At 40.2% G+C, this 11,731-nt stretch overlaps 1 protein-coding gene across 2 annotated transcripts in view; it reads right to left on the minus strand.

Annotated features, from left to right (window-relative positions):
* POLR1A (RNA polymerase I subunit A) overlaps nucleotides 1-11,731 on the minus strand; it is a 55,805-nt gene that overhangs the window by 41,525 nt on the left and 2,549 nt on the right. For both annotated transcript variants that reach the window (XM_043512692.1, XM_038398775.2), the window contains exons 3-11: nucleotides 9,656-9,805; nucleotides 9,472-9,579; nucleotides 7,889-7,974; nucleotides 7,660-7,769; nucleotides 4,473-4,559; nucleotides 3,599-3,701; nucleotides 2,798-2,960; nucleotides 817-990; nucleotides 449-571 (exon numbers count right to left, since the gene is read on the minus strand). In XM_043512692.1, the coding sequence (XP_043368627.1) occupies nucleotides 449-571; nucleotides 817-990; nucleotides 2,798-2,960; nucleotides 3,599-3,701; nucleotides 4,473-4,559; nucleotides 7,660-7,769; nucleotides 7,889-7,974; nucleotides 9,472-9,579; nucleotides 9,656-9,805 (1,104 nt within the window). The remainder of the gene's footprint in view (nucleotides 1-448; nucleotides 572-816; nucleotides 991-2,797; nucleotides 2,961-3,598; nucleotides 3,702-4,472; nucleotides 4,560-7,659; nucleotides 7,770-7,888; nucleotides 7,975-9,471; nucleotides 9,580-9,655; nucleotides 9,806-11,731) is intronic.

Genomic DNA, 11,731 nt, shown 5'->3' on the forward strand with positions numbered 1-11,731 from the left:
CCAAGGGGTAGCCGTGTTTGCTGCTTTTACAGATCCAGACAAAGAGTCCTGTGACACCTTATAGACTAACAGATGTACTGAAGCATGAGCTTTCATGGGTGAATACCCACTTCGTCGGATGCATCTCAGTAATTAGCAGACATGCATCTGACAAAGTGGGTATTCACCCACGAAAACTCATGCTCTAATATGTCTGTTAGTCTATAAGGAGCCACAGGACTCTTTGTATCTTTTTATTAACACAGATGTAACAATCAGATTACATGTAAGGGGAATCTGCTTTGCAGGATAATGGAGATACTGTGAGAATCAGGGGCTGTGGGGTAAGAGACTGGATCAGACTGTGAATATACAAATTTAAAATTGGTAACTACATTGTCAAATATGCTAGACTGCAATCCCACCTACAGGCTTGTCCTAACAAACATAATACTTTATTTTTCCTTACCATAGGAATACCAATCTCATTGGTAGCAATGTACATGTCAGGGCAGATGACTGACCGAGCAGCGTAATCCACACGTTTTCCCATCATGTGCTTGCGGAACAGTCCTTCCTTTTTCTCCAGTATCTTTGAAAGTGGAAATTAAAAGAATGATAAAACAAAAGTGCAGATATTACAAATATATTGTATCAAAGTATCCAACGAGTCATTCAAACTCACTAGATACTATAGTGATGAGTGCCATGGAAATGCCTACAAATTAAACACAACTACTTCACTTTTCATACTTATTCCCTCCGTGCTTCTCTCTATAGCTGTCTTTTACCACACAAAGTCTAGTGAAGTCTGTTTGAGACTCCCTTAACTCTCACCTGACGGATACCAGGATATTTTTCTGTCATTAGTTTGTCCATGTCACTGTCGAACACAATATTGACATGGCTCTGAAGACGAATCCAAATGTTGTACAGTTTATCTGCAGTGCTCTGCCCTGAGATCATAGCCAGGACTGAACGATCTAGTGATTCCAATGGCTCATCTGTCACCTGTGGAAACGTACGAGAACCAGGATTTAAAAAATTCAATTCCTGTTTTACCAGCCTTGAGTTTATAGCATTAAGCTCTCGAAGGAAATCACAGCTGAAACGTGGCTCATTTTTGTCCATCTGATTAAAGCCAAAAAACATAATGAATCATTAACAAGATACATGTTACTTTTAGATTATCTCAACATACTGTGTTGGGCTGTTCTGTTATCAAACCTCAAAAATTGAACAGGATCAGGCCTTGTTAGCCCCTGGATAGGAGACTTCCAAGGAAAACAATATGTAACACACAGCGATAGTGATTAAAGAGTTGGTAACTAAATAAGTGGCAGTCCCCAATCCAAGTCAGCATTGAGTGAGTGACCCAGCAAGATGCTAGGAGCCACTGTACTGCTGGGAGACACCATCTTTTGGATAAAAATAATCCAAGATCCTAATTTCTCACAATCATTAAAAACCCTAAGCCATTTTTTCCATAAGAGGTATTACAGTCTGTGCCATGGCCAATTTCCAAACACAGTTAATTACATGCCTATCTCAAGCAGTTTCAAACAGCTGAAGATAAAGCTCCACCTAGTGGTGAAACTCCAAGTGATTAAAATAATTTACAATGCCTTCAGTGAGGTTATTGTAATGAACGTAAATCAAAAGGAGTATTTAGTTTAGCTGATGCCAAGCATCTGTGCCAAAGAGACCTCATATCATACAGCAACCCTGGACTATATATCTGGAGAGAAGCACTCAACTGGATTACAGTTTATTTCTAGTCCTACTTTTTTTTAGGTTTAGCATGTTTTGAACTGGAATTGGGGAGTTCCTCTCCTAGCTAAAAGGTGCAAGTTTCTTATCGGAGGATGAGATACACAGAACATGTTTGACAGAGACCCAGGACTGTAATTTACCATATGTTTGTACAGCACCTAGCTTAACAGGGACTGACCTAGTTAAGGCCTGTAAGTGCTACTTCAATCTAAATGTTAAAAAATATAAATCATAATAATGGAAGTAAAATACTTGGATGCTACCATAAAGGAGAGTATTTAAATCTGGGGGAGAAAGGCCCCTATGCAAGTGTTGGGCATACTCTGATTGCAGCTAAAGTGGCTCATATGTTAAATTCAGAAATCATTGGTACTGGGCTTCCCCAGCATTCCCCTTGCAGCTCTCAATATGATCCAACTGGGAAATGATGTGGGTCTGGATGTTTCAGAGGATTGGTGACTGGATATGAAACTTTCCACTTCTAGTTCACCCATGTGAAAACAGCTTAGGTCAGCAGCGACTGAACATTGTTACCAACTAACTGCTATTTTGTGGCCTGTGTGAATTAGTTGATGCCAGCCTAGCTACTAATGGGCAGTACTCACCACAACTGGCACTGCTTAGCCTCAGAAGCTGAATTGCCCCTTCCCCACAGTGGTAATCCCACTTCCTGCCATCTCAGTAAGGACATATGTTCAGAGTAGCATGGCAGAAACTTCCACTTTGGTGGTTTGTGCCGTACCAACCCGGTGAACAGAGGACTTCACTCTCCAGTGCTAGTTGCCCATTCTCTCTTACACAACAAACATTCACTTTATTAATAAACGCAGAAAAATCAACAATAGAAGTCTGTAAGCAAACTGCTTTCCCCTTGCAGCAGGTGTCCTTGGGACAATAGCACACAAGCCCGATCAGGTAGAGACCCTCTCCAGTCATAAATGGCTTGCTGACCCACTCTATGATCTTTATTAGAGCAGTTTTAGAGTCTTCTTGAATTTTATATTATTTTTTCACTTTGGATACTCAGGTATGCGGCTGCTCTTACCTTCTGGATTTCATTCTCTACAAGCTTTATTGGTTGAGTTTGTTCTTGAGCCATGAAAGCCAGAAGCTTCCTTATTAATTGGACATCTTTCATGACAGCCTGCAAGTTCACAGTTTGACCATTTGTAAACATCTGGTCTCCAAGACGATTCACAGGACGATACCTAAGGCAGGTCGTACTCATTATACAGGGATAAAGCCAACAGAAACAATAACCTCCTGCCCGTCCCCCCGCCATCTTCATTACATTAGAAATAGCAATGTGAACTATCAGTTCACATGCAACCTTTACAAGCATCATTGTCATGCTGAAAGATCACTCCTCTTACAAGAAATTCCACTGGTACAAAACAAGTACATCTTATCACACAGTTACTATAGTAATTTGCAAAAAGAAAAGGAGTACTTGTGGCACCTTAGAGACTAACAAATTTATTTGAGCATAAGCTTGTGAGAGCTACAGCTCACAAAAGCTTATGCTCAAATAAATTTGTTAGTCTCTAAGGTGCCACAAGTACTCCTTTTCTTTTTGCGAATACAGACTAACATGGCTGCTACTCTGAAACATATAGTAATTTGGAACATTACTTGTAAATAGCATTTCAATCCTTCAATAGTCTTCCCAGGGAACCTGGTGAAAGACATCTTTGATTATTATTATTGGGATTTTTCCTGAATTACATTACTCTTCTAACATTATAACAGAGCAGAACCTATACCCTAGGAGTCTGCAATTCTGACTTTTGCAAACAGTATGTGCCAATAACTAATTTCTACAAAGTTTCACAAGAAGTTTTGTTACCTTGAAGGTGGAACCACAAGGAGATCTAGAAAGAACATATCAGGGCTGAATCCTGAATTCTCACCCACCTCCAGACCAGAGAAGAGGTGATTTAGAAAGAAACCTAAAGTAGAACAATCAGAGAAGAGATAAAACTTGAATTAGGTCTGCTGTACTCTAGGCATCCAAACTCACAAATGCATTTGGTGATGGACTAATGGCATTTAACTGGTTTAAACATCAAGATCGAATGCTAAATACCAATGGCATCCACCACACAGACAAATTAAATTATTTACTAGTCAGTAGTTATTTCTTGTCCTTATGCTATTATAACCTTCAGGGTTTTGTTTTATATATGCATGTCCTTGGGTTCCTATTACTTGCTATAAAAGGGAAGGAGGTTCTGTATTACAAAACGGCCAACTGAAAACACTTCTAATTAGCCTATTACTTAGCAATATCCTATCTGGTTTGCCACATCTCTCCAAAGAGCCATATGAGCAAATGTCAATGCTGTTTCACAGGATATTATGTTCCACTCTCCCACGTCACTTGGTCTCATTATGTATAAAATATATACTAGACCTGTATTCCATACAAAATAAATACACCCCAAAACCCTGTAATAAGAGAACATTTAGGTTGTAAAGTAAAGAAATACCAGAATTTAGGTAGCCTGTATAATCTTATTTCTGCATACACATTATGATACAGCTTTTAATTTAATCCTCAATTTAGATGATTATGCTGGGCACTGTACAAACAAAGTAAAAAAACCCCAAAAAACAAAATAATATCTGCCCTGATAAGCTAAAGAAACAAAGATGAAAGGGAGGAGATATACATATAAGCATTGAGAAATCTGAATTAGCTTTGGTCTAACAACAGTTACCTTCATTCTTCCACAGAGCCACAATGTGGTCTTTGGCAGTGATGGGTGTCAAGTAACCTCTTTTCCCCAACTGAGTCTCATCTATAACTGAGGGGTGAAAAAAAGTTATTTTGATATATTCCCTTTGGATAATAATTGTGAAAAAGTCAAATTCTGTTTCCACTTAGAGAAAGGAATGGAAAGGAGCAAATCAACAGAAAACACAACTGACTGAGCACCATTTGCTGGCATCTGCAAGGGCGCTTTACTGATGCAACCTATGTTCTGGGGAAATCAAGTCAACTAAACTAACTGCTTTTCAAGTAAAATTAAAATAAAATATGCATATGACATGACAGTCATGCTGCTGGTCACAGTCAACAGAATTGAAACAATTAAAGCCAAGTTTGACAAATACATTTTAGGAGGTACGTACAAATCCAGATTAGTTCAACAGGAAAAATTTACCTCGTGGATTACCATAGGGAAAACATATCCGGACTTCACATGAAAGATTTCCCTTTCTTCAAAAAATACACAGATCTGGTACAAAAGAGCTACAGATTGCTTGCCTACTTTGGGGCAGAACCAGGATCTGTCAGTCACTGGCAAGGGAATGAATGTCCTGGCTCCAAAAGGTCCCTTCAATTGTGACAGCTTCTACAGCCAGAATTCCATCTTACTTCCTAGAGACTGTAAAAACGAGTCCGGTGGCACCTTAAAGGCTTACAGATTTATTTGGGCATAAGCTTTTGTGGGTAAAAAACCCACTTCTTCAGATGCAGGCATTATTATACTGACACATGAAAAAAAGGGAGTTACCTCATAAGTGGAGAACCAGTGCTGATAGGGCCAATTCGATCAGGGTGGATTTAGTCCACTCCCAATAATTGATGAGGAGGTGTCAATTCCAGGAGAGGGAAAGTTGCTTTTGTAGTAAGGCAGCCACTCCCAGTCCATATTCAAGCCCAAATTAATGGTGTTAAATTTGCAAATTAATTTTAGTTCTGCAGTTTCTCTTTGAAGTCTATTTCTGAAGTTTTTTGTTCAAGTATAGTTACTTTTAAATCTGTTATAGATTGTCCAGGAAGACTGAAGTGTTCTCCTACTGGCTTTTGTATGTTACCATTCCTGATGCCCGATTTGTGTCCATTTATTCTTTTACGTAGGGACTGTCCAGTTTGGCCAATGTACATGGCAGAGGAGCATTGCTGGCACATGACGGCATATATCACATTAGTAGATGGGCAGGTGAATGAGTCCCTGATGGTGTGGCTCATGTGGTTGGGTCCTCTGGTGGCATCACTAGAGCAGATATGGGGAAAGAGTAGGCAACGAGGTTTGTTACAGGGATTGGTTCCTGTGTTACCGTTTCTGAGGTGTGGTGTGTAGTTGCTGGTGAGTATTTGCTTCAGGTTGGGGGGCTGTCTGTAAGCAAGGACTGGCCTGCCTCCCAAGGTCTGAGAGAGTGAGGGATCGTTTTCCAGAATAGGTTGTAGATAGTTGATGATGTGCTGAAGAGGTTTTAGCTGGGGGCTGTATGTGATGGCCAGTGGTATTCAGTTCTTTTCCTTGTTGGGCCTATTCTGTAGTAGATGACTTCTGGGTACCCTTCTCACTCTGTCAATCTGTTTCCTCACTTCCCCAGGTGAGTATTGTAGTTTTAAGAATGCTAGAGACTGTGTTATCTATACAGTTGGGGAAAGAAATCAAACAATACTTTCTCCTACTGTGGAGCATAGGAATAATTTCCCCCAAACAAATTAAACCTGAGTCTTAGGATGTCCATTTCTCTATTATGGATGATTGATTCCTTTGTCTCCAGGGTGGGCCAGAGGCATGGACCTTGTTACTCAAAACAGAGGAAATTTTCACTAAGCTCACATATTCTTCTTCACATTGAGGCCCACAGATCAGTTACAATGAGTTCTTCACAGTAGTGTGCCTCCTGGGAAAGAAGGTAAGGTTGTTCTTTAAACATTGATATCCAGAAGTAAGACAAGTTAGATGTCCTCTATCTTCCCCCTACAAAGGCACTAAAGCCTGGAGATGACTTCTGCCAAAAATATCACTGGCTAACGACTGGATGACCAATACGTAGAATTTGGTGAATTTATATGGCCACCTAGCCCATCTCATTACAGGAGATATAAGACTTCTCTGCCATGGGATTGTCTGGGCTCTTAAAGATTGGCCTTTGATGGCTGATAGAAGGAAGCATATTTCTTGAATATGCTTTGAGAATGCTTTTAGCGGCTAAGAAAGGATTAATCACCATATCCATTTTAAACCTGTCTGGTTCTGGACAGAGGATCAGTTTTTCAATAATAGATCTGCTCTGTGAGAAAAGTATCAGGAGGTCCGGTACTAGGCTAATCAGGGCTGAGAACCAGTCTCTTCAGCCAAAACAGCACAAAAACAGTATCACTGATATTCTTGTCTTTGGTCCTAAGGAGTAAGAAAAGACATACAGCAGAAGCCATTGCTAACTCTAGAACACTTTGTCACTTCACATCCCTAGTCCTCGCAAGTGGAGAGACAAACAAGATGCTTTATTGCAGATGCAAAGAGGTCAATCAGCAGCCCAACAAACTGACTCAAAATGAGTGAAGATACCTCCAGGTGCAGGTTCCACTCTGTTTAATACAGCTTCTGTCTTGTAAACCATTCTGCTTTGATGTTCATCTCTGACATGCAGTGCATACAGAGACAGGAAACTGCTCTTCCCATGAGAGAAGTTTATTTTCTCTGTGGGATTATTATTTTCTTCCTAGTTTGTTTATGAAAAATCCCAGAGACATGTTGCTTGTTATGACCAGAGAAGACTGTTGTCTATGGAAGGAAGAGAGTTCCAAGACATTGATGAATCACCGAGTTACAGCTGCTGGATGTTTGTGCTTTCTCAGCCTAGCTCTCTCCCTGAAATCAGCAGGGGTGTCAGCTGCTACAGCAACTCAGAAGGCAAAGCCAAATTATTGAGCTGACTTATAAGTCAGATATTTGAAATAAAAAACTGGAATTTTCCTCAGAAAAATCTCTGCAGCAGGGAGGGCTGGTTAAGCACAGAAAACTGGAGGGAACTTTAGATCTGGCTGTGCCCCCGAGTTGCAAGCATGCTCAAGTGCCCATTGTAGTTGATCTGTGGCCCTTAAGTAAGATGAAAAATACAATTATACTACTATTTGCACAGAACAAAAATGCGTTTTACTTGCTGGCTCCTCCACGATGGCCTCTTTGCCAGACTTCTGCTGTACCACAGTGGGGTAGGTTACTGTCAACTTGCTATTGTGCTCTTTCCGTACCTGTGATCTTCTAGATCTTGAAGAAAAATAGGAAAAACAAAAAGTGTAATGGTTTACCATGTTCGAATGACTATTTATATTACAAGAAACAAATCCACAAGGCTACTTGCTTTCTCTGCACATAATCATACTTACTTGCAGTTTGGGCATCTCTTTGAAGTCATATGCAGTTTCCAAAACTGTGCAATTAGTTTACTCCTACACTCACACACATTTTTTACCTAAAAGGGAGAAAAATAAAAAAAACCCAAAGCCTTAAAAATGATAAAAGCCACAACAAAAGCTACAATTTAAGAAGTACACACACAAAACAGATTTTATTTCTAATGCTGAATAATAGCAGTTAATTAAATTTGCCTTTATTGATTAAATACATGCCTTAATCACCTAATTTCCCCTTCAACTGAGATTCTCCCAAATTCTCCAGAGACCCAAACATTCCCCAGATTTTTTTAAATCTACCCTATATGTGGCTAACAATCTTTCAGACAAGAATAAATTGATGGGATACATTTTGGCCAGAGGGATCACTGACTGATGGAAGACACTGCCTGACACCTAACTGGGAGTGTGTGTGTCTTGTCTTCCCAGTGCACCTGGTGGCTTAGAGAATGGGACAAGAAATTAAATCTTGGACTTTAGGCAGCGTTGACATTAGACTTTTGAAATGTCTTCCCCTTACTGCCTTAGCCCCAGCACGGTTATGCTGATGGTAGCAACAGCAGAAACACTAGTGTAGAGAGAGTACCGGTGTTTTTACTATGTTATGTAATCTGATCATATAAAGTCCTCTGTGAGAACTCTCACTGCTGTGAACGGGACAGGATTGATGGATAAGGCACCTGTAAGCATCCTGTAATTAGGACTGGTAGGAGAATACATCTCAGTCCTCAGAAATAGACAATGTGTTAGCATTTTAACTGTCACAATAAGGGGTGGCAGGTATCCCCCACCCCCAACTGAGACTGACGGGCAGTGGGGTGTCAACATTTCCATTACTGCTATTTTCACTGTCTAATTCTAACTCAAGACTATGCTAGTGGGTCTTTGAAATCAGAAAGGCTACAAATTTTGAGTCAAAGCTTAAAATGTGTAGAAAACAGAAAAATCTGTGGAGCGGCAGTAAATCTTCAGAATCTGCAGATTTTTCATGCCAAAGGATTTCTGTTGTCCTAAGAACGCATAAGAGCTTCATTATAGCAACAATCCTTTCGCAAGGAACAAGTGACAAACTCAAGAAAGATAAACATTGTAGGCAAATTACTTTACCTGATTATTGCTATTCTGTGGCTTGTTCACATAGGATATCCTAAGATTTTTGGATACATGCAAAATATTTTTGACTTCTTAAAAGGACCTGCTACAGCCTCAAGTACATAATATTTGCAAGATGGCTTTAATGACTGTTAGTTTTATCCCATTTACATAATTATTCTCAAAATACTATCAAGTTATTTCCCTTCTCACATGCACACAAAATGACACACACACCACAAACAACACTCTTTTAGGATGGTATTAAGTTCTTATCCTCTTATGGATCCAATGGCAGCTCCACTATAAACACTTGACCACAAGTCACCTTTTTTCCCCCTCTAAAGCAGCAGCATTCACAACTCTAGGATAAAATCTGGAAGATTCCTGACCAAGCTACTTATTTAAAGAGGTACACACATGGCAAGCCTGACATTCCAAGAAAGATCACTTATTCTACTCACATGTGAGCACTGATCTCCTAGTTGATTATTTTGTAGTATTTCATTCACATGACGATTTAACTCTTCTTCGATGTCTAAACCAGATGCATCTGTGTTTTCATCCAAAAACTGAAAGACAGAGAAAGAGGAAATTAGCATCATCACACCATTACAATGCTGCAAACTCAAACAAGGGGTTACCTACCCTATTCAGGATGGCCTCAAGATCACAGACCGCATGAAGCAATCCCCTCTCCAAGACCTTCAGCTGGCTAAGCAATAGGTGAACCACAGCTCGAGTACAGGTCAGCAAGTGACAGTTTAAACAAGAACCTCGGATCAGAAGATATAATTTCTGAAAAGAAAACAAAAATTAGTCTGGTAGATTTAATGGTGTGGAAAATAGAAGAATTGGAGGGAAGTTGGCATTTTCCTTAAAACGAATCAGTGTTATCTGGAAGACAGAAGTTACCAGTCAGCAATATAGAAAGTCTCTAGCTTCCAATGCTCTCAAACAGGGAAGGGTTTCCTTGAAGCCTAGAGCCCACCCATAAGAGCCAGCTTCTCCCTCCACATCCCGGACAGCAGCAGAACTGCTTCATTTTATTTCTATTCAGGTTCATATACCATACCCCTCACCATGGTATCTGAGACTCTATGTGATCAAGGAGAAAAAGGCATCCAGAGGTAGCATCCTGCTTCAAAACAGCTGATGAGGCTCAGAGTGAAGGACATTTTCATATTTATAAAAGTTAGTTTGGGGATATTAGCCACTGATTTTGAATTAGCTGCAGCATGTTACAGAGGTGAGCGACTTTGGATATGGACAGCACCTCCCAGGATCAGGTATGCATGGAGTGTCCTCAAGCTCTACTGAAATCAACAGGAGTTCAGCATCTTTCCTAAGCCACTCATCATACTGCAGGATGTAGCTCTTTGGGCTTTCCTTCACTTGGATATTTACCTAAACAGCTATTCCAGAATTCTGGACTAGTGAGTTGGTATCAGCCCCTGTGTGATTGCTCTTACTCCACAATACCTATTTAAATAAATTTCCAAGTGTAGACAAGCCCTTAATGTCTGTAAAGCCCTTTGAGATTTTGGATAATAAGCAATATACATTAAATGCTAAACTGAATTATTATTACTAATTTGTAATATTACTAATTACTAATAATTATTTTATTATCAATTTGTGTTTAACCAAGGTACATCTTACACTAAATGGTACCATTCAAGTATTACATCCTCAATACCTCATAAATAAGGCTGTGACTTTCCAGGACCTCCATGGCTTCTGCAGCCAGCAGGTGCGACTGACCTCAGGGCTGCCCAACCCCTGCCCCCAACTGGAGCACCGGTGGGTGCTCCAGAGTCCCATCCCAACCCGCACACTGCCTGGAGCACCAGCGGGTGCCCCGGAGTCTGTCTCCCACCCCCTCCAGCGCACCTACAGACACCCCCGGAGCCCTCCAGATTTTGTCAGGGGTATATAGTTCAAGTCATGGACAGGTCATGGGGCTGTGAATTTTTGTTTATTGACCATGACTGGTCCATGACTTTTACTAAAAATATCCATGACTAAATCTTAGCCTTACTCAAATAAAATGACATCTGCTTGCAGTGAATGTTACAGTGAACTGAAGTGAAAGTCTGAATAGTTTAATACATTTCAATGGACTTTCACTCCTCTTATAAATAGGAGTATTTGTGGACCCTTAGAGACTAACAAATTTATTTGAGCATAAGCTTTCGTGAGCTACAGCTCACTTCATCGAATGCATCCGATGAAGTGAGCTGTAGCTCACGAAAGCTTATGCTCAAATAAATTTGTTAGTCTCTAAGGTGCCACAAGTACTCCTTTTCTTTTTGCGAATACAGACTAACACGGCTGCTACTCTGAAATCTGACTCCTCATATAGTGAAACTTCACTGTGCTTATGCTGAAATTTCATTCCATCAAAAATTAGTTCTACTATATTAATCTTCTCTACATGTCCTCTGGCTAAGCAAGGAGGAGGGGTGCATACATTGCTACTACAAGGTAGGATGTGACCCTTGGCTCTCATTTTACTACAGTTTCTTCTATTAGGTGAAAAAAAGTTTGGCTAGTCTTACTACAGATGTTTCTCACTGTAAGTGAAGGCATGGCAATAGCAAGTGGGAAAGGGAGGGAGGAATCATTTGACTATTACAGTGAATACATGTTTAACATTAAGTCGGTTTGATAGAAGACATTTCACCACAGGAGGTTTTTCCACTGCATGCATCCGATGAAGTG

Source organism: Dermochelys coriacea, chromosome 4, assembly GCF_009764565.3.
Source record: "Dermochelys coriacea isolate rDerCor1 chromosome 4, rDerCor1.pri.v4, whole genome shotgun sequence".
NCBI lineage: Eukaryota > Metazoa > Chordata > Testudines > Dermochelyidae > Dermochelys > Dermochelys coriacea.